Source organism: Mus musculus, chromosome 3 (genome assembly GCF_000001635.26).
Source record: "Mus musculus strain C57BL/6J chromosome 3, GRCm38.p6 C57BL/6J".
Lineage (NCBI taxonomy): Eukaryota > Metazoa > Chordata > Mammalia > Rodentia > Muridae > Mus > Mus musculus.
The window spans coordinates 129852728-129868819 of NC_000069.6; the positions used below are offsets into that span (position 1 = coordinate 129852728).

At 42.9% G+C, this 16092-nt stretch overlaps 1 protein-coding gene across 4 annotated transcripts in view; it reads left to right on the forward strand.

The window, feature by feature from the left end:
• Cfi (complement component factor i) overlaps window positions 1-16092 on the forward strand; it is a 38606-nt gene that overhangs the window by 16001 nt on the left and 6513 nt on the right. The window contains exons 4-11 of one of the 4 annotated variants that reach the window (NM_007686.3): window positions 2233-2414; window positions 5628-5741; window positions 5986-6096; window positions 9239-9265; window positions 9403-9423; window positions 12614-12670; window positions 15480-15583; window positions 15754-15857. In NM_007686.3, coding sequence (NP_031712.2) covers window positions 2233-2414; window positions 5628-5741; window positions 5986-6096; window positions 9239-9265; window positions 9403-9423; window positions 12614-12670; window positions 15480-15583; window positions 15754-15857 — 720 coding nt within the window. The remainder of the gene's footprint in view (window positions 1-2232; window positions 2415-5627; window positions 5742-5985; window positions 6097-9238; window positions 9266-9402; window positions 9424-12613; window positions 12671-15479; window positions 15584-15753; window positions 15858-16092) is intronic. The other 3 variants (NM_001329552.1, XM_006500963.3, XM_006500962.3) reach the window with 3 other exon arrangements.

A 16092-nucleotide genomic window follows, 5' to 3' on the forward strand; every position in this document is an offset into this window, starting at 1 on the left:
TGCTTTGTGCATGCTATGTAAGCACACAGCCAACCACTACAGCCCCAGCCCCAGCCCTGTTTATCATATTACTTGTAAGTTTACATGTGAAAATTTCATAGTCTTTATTTCTCAAATTGCCCCCAGTGGCTTTTTTTTTTTTTTTTTTTTTTTTTTTTTTTTTGGTATGACTATTCTGTATCTTCGTTATGGACTCAGAAACTACAAATAGCTTCTTGTATTCTCTTTTTGCCTTTCATTCTAGCTAATCTGTTACTTGTATTAAATTAGGATTTTGTTGCTATTTCCATTTCTGATGCATCTTTGCTCAACTTTTCATTTTAATCCATTTTTCCCTAAAGAGAAGCTGGAAAGAACTGAATAACCTAAAACAACTGCTCGCTGTGAGCCATTAATTCTGAGCTGTTGGGGAACCGAGAAAGGTTCTCATCACACATTTTGAACAAACTGAGAAGTCAAAGACTGGTATTCTATCACTTACTTTTTGCATAGCACTGGCAAAAACCATGTAGGAGAGAAACTTAACAACAGGAAATCCGTATTTTGCCTCTCAGTTCCAGAAGGCTCCCTCTGTCATGACCTGGTCCATTGTACCTAGGTCTGAGGTAAGGCAGGTTGTCATGGTGATAGAAACGTGTAGCAAAAGGAGCTAAAGGAGCCAGAGACAAGATGCATCCCCCAAGTGTATGCCCCACTGACCTTCTTCCTCTAATGAGACTCCACCCACTTGGCATCTCAAATAAGACTATCATATTATGACACACCAAGGGATTAAATCATTCATTAGGTCAGAGCCGCCATGAACTAGCTCTCTCTGGAAATGTTCCTTATCACAGACACAGCCAGCAGTGTGCTTTCCTAAAGAAAATGTCAAAATTGACAGCAAAAATTTATCCCCAAAGAGATGCCAAAATATAGCCTTAATACTATCAAGATTCAATCAAAGATGAAGTTTATTATAAAAGCTAAACAAAACTGTTAGAGGTCAAAAAAGTTAACCTCCCAAGACTCCCGCCCCTTTTTTATTGGTTAATTTATTTATTTGCATTTCAAATATTCCCCTTCCCAGTTTCCCTTCTGTGAAACTCCCATCCCATCCCCCCCTTCCTCCTGCATCTATAAGGGTGCTCCTCTACCCACCCACCCACTCCCACCTCACTGCTCTAGCATCCCTCTATGCTTGGGCATTGAGCCTTCACAGGACCAAAAGCCTCCCCTTCCATTGATGCCAGATAAGGCCATCCTCTGCTACAAATGTATCTGGAGCCATGGGTCTCTCCATGTGTACTCTTTGGTTGGTGGTTTAGTCCCTGGGAGCTCAGGTGGGGGGTCTGGTTGGTTGATATTATTGTTCTTCCTATGGGGTTGCAAACCCCTTCAGCTCCTTCAGTCCTTTCCCCAACTCTTCCACTGGGGTCCCCATGCTCAGGCCAATGGTTGGCTGTGAGCATCTGCATCTGTATTGCAGAACCTCTCAGGGGACCGCTAGGCCAGGCTCCTGACAGGAAGGGCTTCTTGACTTCAGCAATAGTATCTGGGTTTGGTGTCTGTAAATGGGATGGATCCCTACATGGGGAGGTCTCTGAATGGCCTTTCCTTTGGTCTCTGCTCCACTCTTTGTCCCTGCATTTCCTTTTGACAGGAGCAATTCTGGATTAATATTTTTGAGTGGGTGGGTAGCCCGATCCCTCGACTGGGGGCCATGCCTATCCACTGGGTATGATCTTAAACAATAATGAGATCAACCACGCGAGGCTTCCAAAGCAGGAGCAGGTGTGAAGACTCCTCAAAAGAAAAGTTATATCTATACTGACATTTACTGATATATACTTCTGGAACCCTCTAATCAAGACAACCCACTGTCTTTGTGAAGGAACAAAAGGACATGATAAGGAGAAGTCAGGAATGACCTTCTCTGATGGGAAGAAAACATTAAAATAAAAGGACGCATTCTTCCTTAATAAAATCGGGAAAACATTACTCCCTGAATTATAGCGGTGTTTTCAACCCTACCTGGCTAGTTGAAATAGATTATTTTAGTTACTCTTTCCAAAACCCCAGAGGTATTAAGGCTTAAGTGAAGATCTTAAGGCAAAGAGAAGGAGAATGTTAGTGTCTTCTACAGTCTCTAAATCATTTGGGGAAAGTTTTTCTGTAGAGCCTTACTTCTTGTGATAAGGTTATAAACACAGAGTTTATTCTTCCACCAGTTTTCACTCATTCTGTTTGCAGGGGTGTTCGTGACATACAAGGAAGTTTTAATATATCTGGAAATCTCCATATAAACGACACTGAATGCCTGCATGTACATTGCCGGGGAGTAGAGACCAGTTTGGCGGAGTGTGCCTTTACGAAGAGGAGAACTGAGTTGTCCAATGGCTTGGCGGGGGTAGTGTGTTACAAGCAGGATGCAGGTTGGTAGAACACTCCCATCAACATCACTCGTTTCATAGGAGCCTACGGTAAATAAGCAATGATGGATGTGCAGTTGTCAAGGAGACAGTGATGCCCCTGCTAAGTTCTGAGGTTTAGAACTGGTATTTGGGACCCTCCCTGGTCTTTCTTTGCCACTTGAAACCTGCCGTCCAGGTTTCTGTGTGAAAGCAAATGATCTGCCTCCTCTCTGCTTCCTTGAACAAGAGGAACCAAATAACATAAAGAGACATCTTGGCACGTCTTTGGAGCATTCAATTTTATGTATGTTATTTATGTTTCTTTAAAATGCTTACGTGACCACCCTATTGCCTCAGTTTCCCCAGAAATCAGAGCCACATTGCTCCTCTATCCTAACTTAGAAATATTTTTGTCATATCTATGGGGACAAGGACCAGAATCACACCTTTTCCAGTACTAAGAAAACTCAAAGAACATGTAAGTGTCTGGCCTGTATATGTTCAAAGACCAGAGGCTGGGCTAGTGCCAGAGCAAAACAATTAAGGGGAGATAGTAGTTCCCACATCGAGAGATGCTCTGGGCTGTCCTCTATCCTAGCAACCAATACATTTAATCATTTGGTTTTTTTTTATCTTCAGATTATTTATTTGTGTTAGTGTTTAGTTTTACTAATCATACATGTGTATAATGTATTATATACATTATTATATTATATATATTACATAAATAAATTACCCACTAGTAACCTCTATTATTTGCTGCTTATATATGAGCCTTTTGCTTTTATTACTTTTTTGTTGTTGTTGTTAGATACAGAGTCTTATTATGTAGCCCTGGCTGTTTGGGAACTCCTTTTGTAGACCAGACTGGCCTTGAACACACAGAGATCTGCCTGTCCCTGCCTCCTCAGTGCTGAGGTTAGACATTTACCTATCACCATGCCCAGCTGTCCTCCCCCACCCCCCTGTGAGTGTGGGTAGGGCTCCTTGTATAAGAATATAGAAGGAGCTATTTTTTAGAGCATGAGCAACTGGACTCACGGACTGGAGAGATGGCTTAGGGGTTAAGAGCACTGACTGCTCTTCCAGAGGTCCTGCGTTCAATTCCCAGCAACCACATGGTGGCTCGCAACCATCTGTAATGGGATCCGATGCCCTCTTCTGGTGTGTCTGAAGACAACTACAATGTACTCATATAAGTAAAATAAATAAATCAATCTTAAAAAGAAGGAGGAAGAGAAGGAGGGAGGAGGAGGAGGAAGAGGAGGAGGAGGAGGAGGAGGAGGAGGAGGAGGAGGAGGAGGAGGAGGAGGAGAACCACATACATGCACACTGCCATAGTTCCTCGGGAAGGAACTGGGGCCTTGTGGACACCTCTACCAACCATGATGAAATGTTGAAGGATTTTGTCTTGTTCAGGCCTCGTGCGTGTATTGAAGCGTCTGTCTTTTACAGATGGCAGGAAGAATTTCACAGCACTCTTCCCATTCTTCAGCTCTTATATTCTTACCACCCCCTTCTTCCACAATGGTCCCTGGGTCTTAGATGGGGTGATATAGATAGGTTTGGTTTATGGCTGAGCACTTGGTACTCACTTGTATTCTCAGCACATTGACCAGACATGTGTGTGTGTGTATCAACCTTTATCCACAGCAAGAAAGGGCATCTCTACCACAAGACAAGTCACACTAATCTATAGATACAAAAACAAATGGTTTGAAGGCAGTTGGACAATATGACCATTTAGCAAACAACAGTTAGTAATGTCTGACTCACTGATTTTATTGCTGTGAAGAGACACCGTGGCCAAGGAACTCTTATAAAGGAAAGCATTTGATTAAGGGCTAGCTTACAGGTCAGAAGTTTAGTCCATTATCATCATGGGAGGGAACGTGGCAATATGAAGGCATGGCGTTAGACAAGGAGCTGAGAGCAACATCCTGATCTGTAGCCAGAGACAGACAGACAGACAGACAGACACACTTGGGGAACATTGGGCTATGCACAGACAGACTGGTCTCCAGTCGAGCTGAGGTCTGAACCCCAGAAGGGTGATAATTCACCTACAGGACATGGTAGGCGTTCCCTCATGCTCCTGGAACTCTGGCTCCTGTCTAAGTTACTGCCCCCCACAGCCCCCACAAGAGAAGCTTGGATAGAAGTCATGTAGGCAATGTCCCAAGCTTCTGACCTTCAGGCTAAACTCCTCCCCAGTTACCTAGCAACAGTAAAGACCATAAAAAGGGCTGTTTAGCCTCACCTCACTCTCTTACTAGCTCTCTCTTACTCCTCACTCTCACCCTCTCATTCCTCTCTTTGTCTTCTCCTCCCCTCCCCTCCTCTCCCCTCCCCCCCCTCCCCTCCCCTCCCCTCTTCTCTCTCTCTCTCTCTCTCTCTCTCTCTCTCTCTCTCTCTCTCTCTCTCTTCTCTCTTCTCTCTTTCTCCCTGCCTGTCTCTGTTCATCAAGGCCCACTGTGCTTGGAGGAGAGGATAGGCTTTCTCCTAATGAGCCGTTTCTAATCTCCCGATGGAAGGCCTTCCTGTGCTCTAGTCAAGATCTGCTGTGCTCACTCTCCCTAGTGTGGGAACCTCTATTCCCTCTTCCCACTCTCCTATAACCCCGGGGCTTTAGGAAAGTAGCCCCGGGGCTCCCAGGTTGGGTTGCCCCTTGGCCACACCCCCAAAGAGTGGGTCAGAGGCTTAGATGCCCACCAGGGGCTGAGTGGAAAGCATATGGCAGCTCTCTCATGTCTGCTTGTCCAGAGCATAGGAACTCTGGTGGGACGTGGACCTTTCCTCCCTCTCTTCCCCAGACCCCCTTTTTAGTTCCCAACAGACACTGGTCCTGTTTTGAGTTTTTGAAACCTTAAAGCCTAACCCCAGTGACACACTTCCTCCAACAAGGTTACACCCAATCCTTCTAATCCTTTTAAACAGCTCTACTCCCTAGTGACCAACATTCAAATATATGGGCCTAAGAGAGCCATTCTTATTCAAACCATCATAAGCAGGTTCTAACAGAATCTTGTTATTTAGTTCAGGCTGACCTTGGGTTGCAGTGATCCCTCTGTCTCAGTCTCCAGCGTGCTGTGACTAGAGGAATGTACCGCCATGCCCACTCCTTTATATCACTTCTTGAGTCACATTTTTATCTTAGTTACCCCTGTAATGTGTTATGGATGTTACACCACAAAACCATAAATACATTTCCTGAAGATGATCCCTGCTTTTCAGATTTCCCAACGAGTCTGTCCTTCCAGTGTGTGAATGGGAAGCACATTCCTCAGGAGAAAGCCTGCAACGGTGTCAATGACTGTGGAGACCAAAGCGATGAGCTGTGTTGCAAAGGTAGGGATACATCCACCTGTCAAATCCGCCACACGCATCACTAGGACTAAGAGCGTCACGCCAGCTCCATTACTAAATGTAAGCCCTCGTTTCACATGCGTGTGTGCATACGGCGTTTGTGTGCTGGGGATTGAACCCAGGGCCTGTACATGTTCTCTAGGCGTGCTACCACTGAGCTATTGCCTCAGACCCTACCTCGCTGATAGATGAACAGTGGGAATAACCTCTGCTTGTTATTACACAGGTTGCCGAGGTAACGCTTCCCTTTGTAAGTCGGGAGTTTGCATTCCAGACCAATACAAGTGTAATGGTGAGGTGGACTGCATCACTGGTGAAGATGAGAGCCGTTGTGAAGGTAATCCACAAGTCTGTGGCCGCTCTACTCCGTTACTGAACCCTGCGTATGAAACGTCTCTATGTGTCTATGTGGCTCTACTCCATTATTGAACCCTGCATATGAAATATCTCTATGTGTCTATGTGTCTATGCATGTATTTGGTTTGATTTAAAATTAAATTTATGGGGGGGGGGGAGGCTGGTGAGATGGCTCAGTGGTTAAGAGCACTGACTGCATTCCTGAACGTCCTGAGTTCAAATCCCAACAACCACAAGGTAGCTCACAACCATCTGAAATGAGATCTGATGCCCTCTTCTGGGGCATCTGAAGACAGCTACAGTGTACCTACATATAATAAATAAATACATCTTTTAAAAAATAAAATAAAATTTATGGACCAGTGAGATGGCTCTGTGGGTAAAAGGTGCTTGCTGCTAAACATGATGACCTGAATTCAATCTCTGGGACCCACATGATGGAAGAAGAGAACTGTTAAGTTGTCCTTTGACTTCCACGTGCACATCACACATATGTCATAACACAACCTCCCAAGTAAATAAATGCATGTGATACACCTTAAAAGTTAAATATAGGGCTGGAGAGATGGCTCAGCGGTTAAGAGCACTGACTGCTCTTCTGGAGGTCCTGAGTTCAAATCCCAGCAACCACATGGTAGCTCACAACTATCTGTAATGAGATCTGATGCCCTCTTCTGGTGTGTCTGAAGGTAGCTATAGTGTACTTACATATAATAAATAAATAAATCTTTGGGCCAGAGTGAGCGGGGCCGGAGTTTCTCATGTGTAAGGAATAAATGTTGAACATATGTGAATGGACTGACATGAATGATGTTTGGAATTATTTGATATTCCAGTATTAGACTTCCTAGACTTTTAAAATTTCCACTAATATCAGTGTGACAGTTTTACTTGTCAACAGGACACAGTCTAGAATCACCTGGGAAAAGAATCTCACTGAGGAATTGCCTAGATGGGGTTGGTTTGTGAACATGTCTGTCGGGGATTATCATGATCACAGTGACCAGAGAGACCTGCCCACTGTAGGTGGCTACATCCCTTAGGCAGGCAGTTCTGAACTGTGTAAGTGGAGTCAAAGAGAGCTGAGTACAGCATGCATGCACTGATTCCTCTCTGTTCCTGATTACAGATCTGATATGGCCAGTTCCTTCAAGTTCTCATATCTGTCTCCCCTGCTATGATGGGTTGGAACCTGCAGTTGTGCGCTAAAATTAACCCTTTTAGCTCCAATTTGCTTTTCTCAGGGAATTTATCACAGCAACCAGGGGGGAAATAGAAACAATCAGTTCTTAAAACATATTCTTTTTTTTCCCCCCTCTGTGTATGTGTTTTAATTTTGGTTTGCTTTTTTGTTTGCTTTTCTGTTTTTTTTCCTAAAGAGAGAGGGAGAGAAAAAAAATGGCACAAACTTGGGTGGGTGAGGAGGAGCTTAGATGACTTTGGGGAGGGGATCCCATGATCAAAATGTGTCATATGAAAAATTATTTTTACTAAAAATATATTTTAAAAATCCTTTTAAGGATGTCAGATTAAACCATTTCCTTTAAAGAGCATCTGAACAGCTGGGGTAAAATGTAGGCTTAGATTTTTCAAAACCTACTTTAATTAGGGTTCTTTTTAAAAATTTTATTTATTTTATTTATATGAGTACACTGTAGCTCTCTCCAGACTCACCAGAAGAGGGCATCGGATCCCATTACAGATGGTTGTGAGGCACCATGTGGTTGCTAGGAACTGAACTCAGGACCTTTGGAAGAGTAGCCAGTGCTCTTAACCTCTGAGCCATCTCTCCAGTCCTTTAGTTAGGGTTCTTAAATGCATCAAACTCCCTTCTAGCCCTCTGCCCAGAGGTAGCAGAGAAAGGTTAATAGGAAAAGAGGGTTGTGGACCGGTTTAGAAGTAGCTCTTTGGAGCAATTCTAATATTTGTTGTTAGAATATTAGCCATCCAGTCCAATAGCAAACACCAAACACAAATCAGTAGCAGTGGCACAATCCAGCAGAAACCTCAAGGCTCCACTGAATCGGCATGAATCAGCAGAAGCAGCAAGAATCAGCCTGAATGCCCCGAGAAGTGAAGACCTGCCTAGACCAGTGAAGCTTTGCAAGGCTAGCAAAGACCCATGAAGCTTTGCAAGGCCTAGATATACAAGAGTGTCCTCTCATTGTCTGTGGGATTGCATGTATGTTCTTTCTAAACATCATACGCCCTCCTACATGTCTGCTTCAGCAAAACGACCTCTCATAAGACAGCTTCCAGAAAAACATCCCGTGACACAACTGAGTTTCTAAAGAAACCAGAAATGTCTACTTTAGTAAAGCACTTTTATTTTTATTACATTTCTTTCATTTCTTGGTAAAGAGAGGAAGAAAGGAAAAGGTTACAAGAAGGAGAATGGTAAGTCAGTTTGCCACTGAAGTGACACAGTTTCTTTGCCAAAGAAATGTCTGAACCTTTCCCTCACGACTTCCTCCTGTTTCCTTCCCTCTCCTATTTAAAACAGTAAACATTAAAGGAAACTAACAAATTGTTAGTTTCCAGGGACAAAAATCTGCAATAGAGTGACTACATACAACACAAAGCTTATTTTTCCAGGAATTTCTTGTTTATATTTAAATATATAGGAAAATATTATTATTTCAATTGCCCTAGTTTAGGATGAGTGCCAAGGCAAGTGAGAGCAGAGATGACTATTAAGTGGCCACATCAACGTCAGTAAATCAAGGCATGTTTGTATCACACTTACCTCTTAGATGTTTTCTGCCATAGTTGTGCTTCCTAGTGTGGTGATTAAGCACCAAGACCAAAAACATTTTGAAAAAGAAAAGGTTAAGTCCCTCCTGTTCTCAGACCACACTTCATCCATGAGGAAAGTCAAGGCAGAAACCCACAGTCACAACTGAAGCAGAAGCCCTGAAAGAATGCTGCCTAACAGCTTGCTTTGTGTAGCTTGCTCTCCATGGCTTGCTCAGCCATCTCACCAGAGCCTTGACTTCTTTTTAAAAATACTTTGTTACTACTAATTTTAAATTGTTACACTGTTTCTGAAATATTAATGATCTACAAGTCTTTTATTTAAATAAAAATAATCTCTTGGTGATAATGTTTTGTTTTGTTTTTAGAAGACCGACAGCAGAACATTCCAAAAGGTAAGCCCATTTTTAATAGAAAACTTTATAATTCTACTTCAGGGTATAATAACATAGTGTAGGTTTTATTTTTCCCACAGCTAAAAGCTATTTTTCCCTTTGGTAAAACTCTGCTTTTGTGTTTTGCTTTTCTCCAGGCCTTGCACGGTCAGCTCAAGGTAAGCTCAAGGTTAATAGGAAAAGGGATATTGCAAAAATATGGGTGATAATTGTCTTTCTATGTTGTATGTGAACTGAGTATGATCTGTACAAGGAAGACCCCAGTTTTCTTGTTAGTTTAGCTGGCAGAAGCCTTTGTTCAGTGGGATAAACTCTCAGTCACACCAATGGGAAAACCACCCACAGTGTGTGCTTCCTCACACATGCCACCTTTGCTCAATATCTTCCTTGTCTTTATTTCCTTTTCTCAAAACCAAGCTTTTAACGGAATTGATAGCAGATGAAATATTTTGATATTTATTTTATAAACTGGGTGTCTTAGTTGGGGTTTGCATTGCTATGAAGAGACACCATGTCCAAGGCAACTCTTTTTTTTTTTTAATTTTTTTATTAGGTATTTTCCTCATTTACATTTCCAATGCTATCCCAAAAGTCCCCCATACCCACCCCCCATCAAGGCAACTCTTATGAAGGACAACATTTATTTGGGGCTGGCTTATGAGTTCAGAGGTTTAGTCTGTTATTATCAAAGCAGGACTATGGCAGCGTCCAGGCAGGCATTGGAAAAGGAGCTGAAGAGTTCTACATCTTATTCCAAAGGCAAACAGGAAAAGACTAGTTCCTCGGGCAGCTAGGAAGAGGGTCTTAAGGCCCTCCCCCACAGTGACACACTTCCTCTAACAAAGCCACACCCATTCCAACAAGGCCACACCTCCTAATAGTTCCACTCCCTGGGCCAAGCATATTCAAACCACTACACTGGGTTCATCCCTGTCCCCCATCTCTTTAGAGCCACTTTATTACAAAATTAGTGTAGAAAGTATTAGCTATCATTACAACGTTTTCAAACTAAGTGTGTTTTAGTAGATTGTCCCTCACCTCATCCCTCCACCCCTATTTCCCCCAGCCACTCTTTGCTTAGTTATCAGTGTAAAATGACTCAAGACCTGAACCCACATAAAAACAAAAGTTCATGGTTTTCTTTAGAATTTCTTTCCTGGGAATGAGCCATATTCAACGCTTGTCCCAAATGTCAGTTCTCAATTAATACTTGTGTTCTGAAGGTCACTCCATGTAATTCCTCTTCTTTTTCTCCCTCCTTTCTTTCCTCCTTTCTGCATCTTCCCTTGTTCAGACGTCAGTGATGGAGTAGGGAGTGATTAATGGCACTGCTCAGATCTGTTTCTGTGACCATCACTGGGTTTTCCTGGGCCTGTCCTGCTCATCTCTCACTCCTGTTTCTTAACCCCGTTTTCCTGGCGGCCATCACTGTGTGGTTGAGCGTGTGTGCTGCTCTGTTCCCGTGTGATCTAGTGATCACATATCTTTCATTGTATTGGAGATCTCATGTTTCCTGTTATCTTCCTTTCCCAAAGCACTGCATTTGAAGGCTCTGTCTGTGTTGCTGTGTGTTTGTCTACTCTGTTGCTCTTAGCTGCTTCCTAAAATATACGTTAGGCTTTCTCAGTTTGCTCAATCGTCTGAGCAATGGACTATCAGCCCGCCAGCACACTGTGGTCAACATCTTTCCCAGATGTATGAATTCCTTTGAAACATCTCCTTAGCAAAAGCTTAAGTCTTGGGGTAAGCAATTCTCTAATTGAGAAATAGCACCCGAATATTCTTTGCCAGAGCTAAGTACCAGTTCTCGCATCCGGCTACCCTGTCAGCCCTTTCTCCTCACCCACCAACATAGACCGCTATCCATCCTAACACTGTGCTAGCGGCCCACGGCCACATGATGGCGCTGTTCACTATTCACGCAGACTCTGACAACAGGCAATGGCTCGGGTTGGGCCTCGCGGTCCACTGGTTCTTTCTCCTGCCTGTCACTTGTTCATATCTTCTCACCACTCACACCCTCGGCTTTATGTTAGATTTCTCTCACTGCAGTCTCCTCTTACGGATTTGCAGGAGTCCCCTTCACCGTCTAGATGTTAATCCTTTGTCAGCTTTAGACATCACAGTATCATCTCCATTCCATCACCCATCTGTTTATTAGCTCCATCCATGATGAAGTCTGTTGAAAAGAAAGTCTTAATTTTGAGTCAGGAAAATGGATTAGTAGGTAGAGGTGGCCATCACTTCTGTCTACTTGAGTCTAATCCCCAGGAACATCATTAATGGAAGGAGGACTGAGTCTTTGAAGTTGTCTTCTGTCTTCCACATGTGTGTTTATGCACACACCTACATAATACTCACACAAATGTGCAAAAATAAATGTAACAAAACTGAAATCTTTAGTTTTTATATCACCAAGAACATCAAACATTTTTCCTATGGCCTGTGTTTTCTAAGTTTCATATTCTTCTAATACCCAGAACCCTCCAGTGACACTGGACTGTCCCTACTTGCTTTTATTGGGCATTTAATGTCATATTATAGTCATCTCTGATCCATACATGTACTCATGTGAGTGCCTCTGAGAAGAGCCCTTCATACCCTGGGACACATCTTAGGCATATGATATAATAGTCCTAGGTGTCTGTTCCAAAGAGAACTGGAGACATCTAGAAACAAAATTCAAGACCAGTGCCTGAAAATAAGGTTGCTAGACTGGCCTGTTCTGTCCCCGGCTATATCCTCACCCCAAGCAGACTAGCATGTTGGTAGGGATCTACCTGTAGACCTCCAGACTGTAGTGATTATGATCCTGTCTGCCGCCGTGCCCTGGGATGGCAGGGTAGAAAGGTTGAGATAGATGTAAGCAAGGAATCAGGGCAAATCTTCGATTTTTGCACCCTAGACCATAATGCTAGCTAACTATTCCTATAAGACAATCATGAAGTCATCTCTAGTTGCATAGCCCCTAAAGGAGGCACCTTATGATGAACAGTGTACAGTGGCTTTTTAATGCCCACCTGGACTCCTTGGTCAAGGAGTGTGGCTGCTCTGTTCACTGTGTAAAGAGCTGGAAGTGAGGAGAGGAGGAGAGGAGCTCTTTTTCTTCCCTGATCTGAGTGTTTTGTCTGCAGGACTTGAGTCTCAGCTCTATTGTACCAATACCAGCAGGGATTTCCACAGAGTTTATCTGCATCTTTACAGTTGCCCAGCTATAGGAAGGAAACCAGATGCCATGCTTGGGGAGTTTGTCTACAAAAAAGAAGAGGGCGAGTTGAGTCATTTTAATGATTGGATTTTGTCTAGACATAGCATCAGCCACATGGCTTTTCTATTGTTTTATCACAGGAGAAGCTGAAATTGAAACTGAAGAAACAGAAATGTTGACTCCTGGTATGGACAATGGTGAGTTAACATTTTTTTTTAAACTGGTAGTTCACTGGTTTCAGCCAGCATTTTAATACCAAGTATGTGTATATCATGTGTATAATATATACAAATACTATATAAGATAGTATTGCATATACAATCAATTCAAGCAAAAATTAACTTTGAAATAGGTTTAATTAAAAAAAATACTGTAACACTGTCTTTCTCTTTCTCCATTGCTTTTAAGAAAAGCAAGCTCATATTCTTGAGAGTCACTTTTAAAGCCAGGTTAGTTAAAATGACCGATTCTGAAGTGACACCTTTCCATAGTTCCACAGAAAGTTTTTCCTGACACATAAGAGTTTAGTCAGTTTAGTTTTGTCAAAACTAGATTACAAGCATCTTCTGAAATGGAAAGGAATCCATATTAGCTGAGTGGACCTGTCCTTTGTCAGTCATAAATCTTGGTAACAGCCCCCTCCGCGCCCCCCCCCACAGCTCTGTATCATGGGCATGTGTACACCAAGAGCCAAACAGAGTTAGATGTGAATCCATGGGAAGGTAGTAATTTATTACAGGTAGCAAGGCTGTCTTGTGATCTGGACCACATGGGTCTTATTGACTATTTAATTTTATCTCCTTCAATAATAAATCAGTTGATTTTGGGGGATTTAAAAATGAAATTAACATGATACTAACTTTTAATTTCTATGGCCTCAAATTAATAAACAATTTTCTAAATAAATCGCCAAATATCTCCCATCTATAGAATCCAGCTGAGAGGGATTTTCACACACACCCCATTTTGTCTACTGAAGATAGCATTTGTTTTCACATTCCATCCATCCTGGTTTCACAGGATTCGGTGAACGATGCCAGTTCTCTTATTGCAAAAGTCTAAACCGTCACACTCTTCCCTCAACACAGTTTGTAGGAGAGGGGAGACCAAAGTGAATCTCTCCACATTCATTCAGAGCTTCTTTTCCTTGGGCCCTGACCTCTCGTTGATATGCAAGAAATGTCTGTCAGCAATAGGAAGCGTCCTTTCTCGGTTGAACAAATGAACTTCTTGATCTTTTCCTGACAAGGCCAATCCAGAGAGAGGAGAAAGAAAGAGAGCATCTACACCCCATCCACTGCCTCCCTTGTACATCCCCTTGCAGCTTCATGCTTTGAGCCTTGCTCTACTGTGGTTTCTTATTGACAAATACACCACACACACACTCACACACACACACACACACACATACACACACACACTCATCTAGAGGCCTGCTGATCCAATCATCCTGGGCCCCTAGCACAAACCTCTCCAGATTAATATCTATGCTGACAAATTATTAATTATACTAATAACTATTCTGTTCAAACTGTAAGATGACCAAGCCAGCTCAGTCAGTTGACAGATTCTCCAGCGCAGGAGTGAGGATTAAAAAGAAAAAAGATGTGCCGGTCGTGGTGGCACACGCCTTTAATCCCAGCACTCGGGAGGCAGAGGCAGGCAGATTTCTGAGTTCGAGGCCAGCTTGGTCTACAAAATGAGTTCCAGGACAACCAGGGCTATACAAAGAAACCCTGTCTCAAAAAACCACCCCCCCCCAAAAAAAAAGAAAAGAAAAAAGACAATTAGACAACACTGTGGCATGACCCCAGACAGTTCTGAGACTGAGGCAGGTTTATTTCTTTTTCCCAAACTGCTTTTATACCATTTTAATTACATGCAGGTAATAAGATCAGTTCTAGGTTGAGGAACAAGCAAGACAATAAACACAAATAGGCCAGGAACAAGCAAGGCAATAAACAAAGTCCCATGATCACTCTCATGATCACTATTTCTAAGGGCTTATCAGGGTGACCAAGGTGTCTGAGCCTACTTCCCTGTCCTAGCCCAAAGTCATATTCATGCCTGAAGCCCACTTCTTTGTTCTAAGCTAAAATTTGATTCCTGTCTGAGCTTATTTCCTTGTCATGGCCCAATGTCCAATTCCTGCCTGAAGTCCATTTCCTTGTCCTTGGCCAATGCCAGATTCCTGCCAAGCAATCCCCAAAGACTCTCCACAGTGAGACATACCCCACCCTGAGTTCTCAGCGTAGTAAAGCCTGACATGTGGCATCTAATGGAGGTTGGTAAATGTTTAACATTTCAGCCAGCTTTCTACCCAAGTCCACTTTTAGTCAGAACTTTAGAAAATCAAGTCAATTTTAATACTGAGCCAGAATTTCCCAATAAATAAACAGTACTGTTTAATCTCCAGAACTACTTACTGATGAATGTGACCTGTTTTGACACATACTATATATTATTTATGCACGAATTACATGTATAATCTATTTACAAGAAGGAGGACCTGAGTTCAGATCCCAGCACCCATGTAAAACACCCGGTGGTGGCACATGTCTATAATGCTGTTGCTGGGGTCAAGGTGGAGGGGACAGATCACTGGAGCTCATGGCCAGCCAACATAGCCAGTTAGTGAGTCCCATGTTTAGTGAGAGACTATCTCAAAAAGTGAGGTGGAAAGGGATTGAAGAAGGCATCTGATAGTTGACGTCTGGTCTCAAATAGACTTGTATGTATATATGTATGTATACACTTGTATAAACAAACATATCATACACACACACACATACACACACATGCACACTCCAAGACAGACAGACAGACAGATAGATAGATAGACAGACAGACAGGTGGACAGATGAATGGACAGATGGATGTATTATAGATAGACAGACAGACAGACAGACAGACAGGTGGATATATTATAGATAGAACCAAGAAGTGGCTATCCACAAGCTATTGGTTTCCAGAAAAATAATGATACAATCTCTTCCTTTCTTGAAGAAAGAAAACGGATAAAGTCCTTATTACCTAAACTCTCCTGTGGAGTCAAAAGAAACACTCACACTCGCAGGAAACGAGTGATCGGAGGGAAGCCAGCGAATGTGGTAAGTCTGCATGAAAGACACATGACCTCTAAGGATCAGCCTGCAACAGAGAACAGTGAGGGGACAGTGTGCTCTCAGGAGACCAGGACTTTCTGCGGAAATGTCCCAGGGTGGCCTGTTGGTGACACCATCCAGTAGTAGAGCAGTAACTACTCAAATGTCTCTCTCAGGGAGACTACCCATGGCAGGTGGCAATTAAGGATGGCCAAAGAATCACCTGTGGTGGCATTTATATCGGTGGCTGTTGGATTCTGACTGCTGCGCACTGTGTCAGGTGAGAATGTCTTCAGTATGGTCCACATTTCTTGAAACATGCAAAATAAATAACAGATGGCATGGTAAACAAAGGCTTGCATGAGAAACTGAGTCCTACACTGTTATCTGTTAAATAGCTCCTGGTATTCCTGACCTGGGCCAGGTCCCTCAGAACCTACTGTGTGTTCCACAGACAGACCAGGTTGGCTCATTTGCATTGTGCCAGGACAAATCTGTCTGGAAGAGTTTATGAC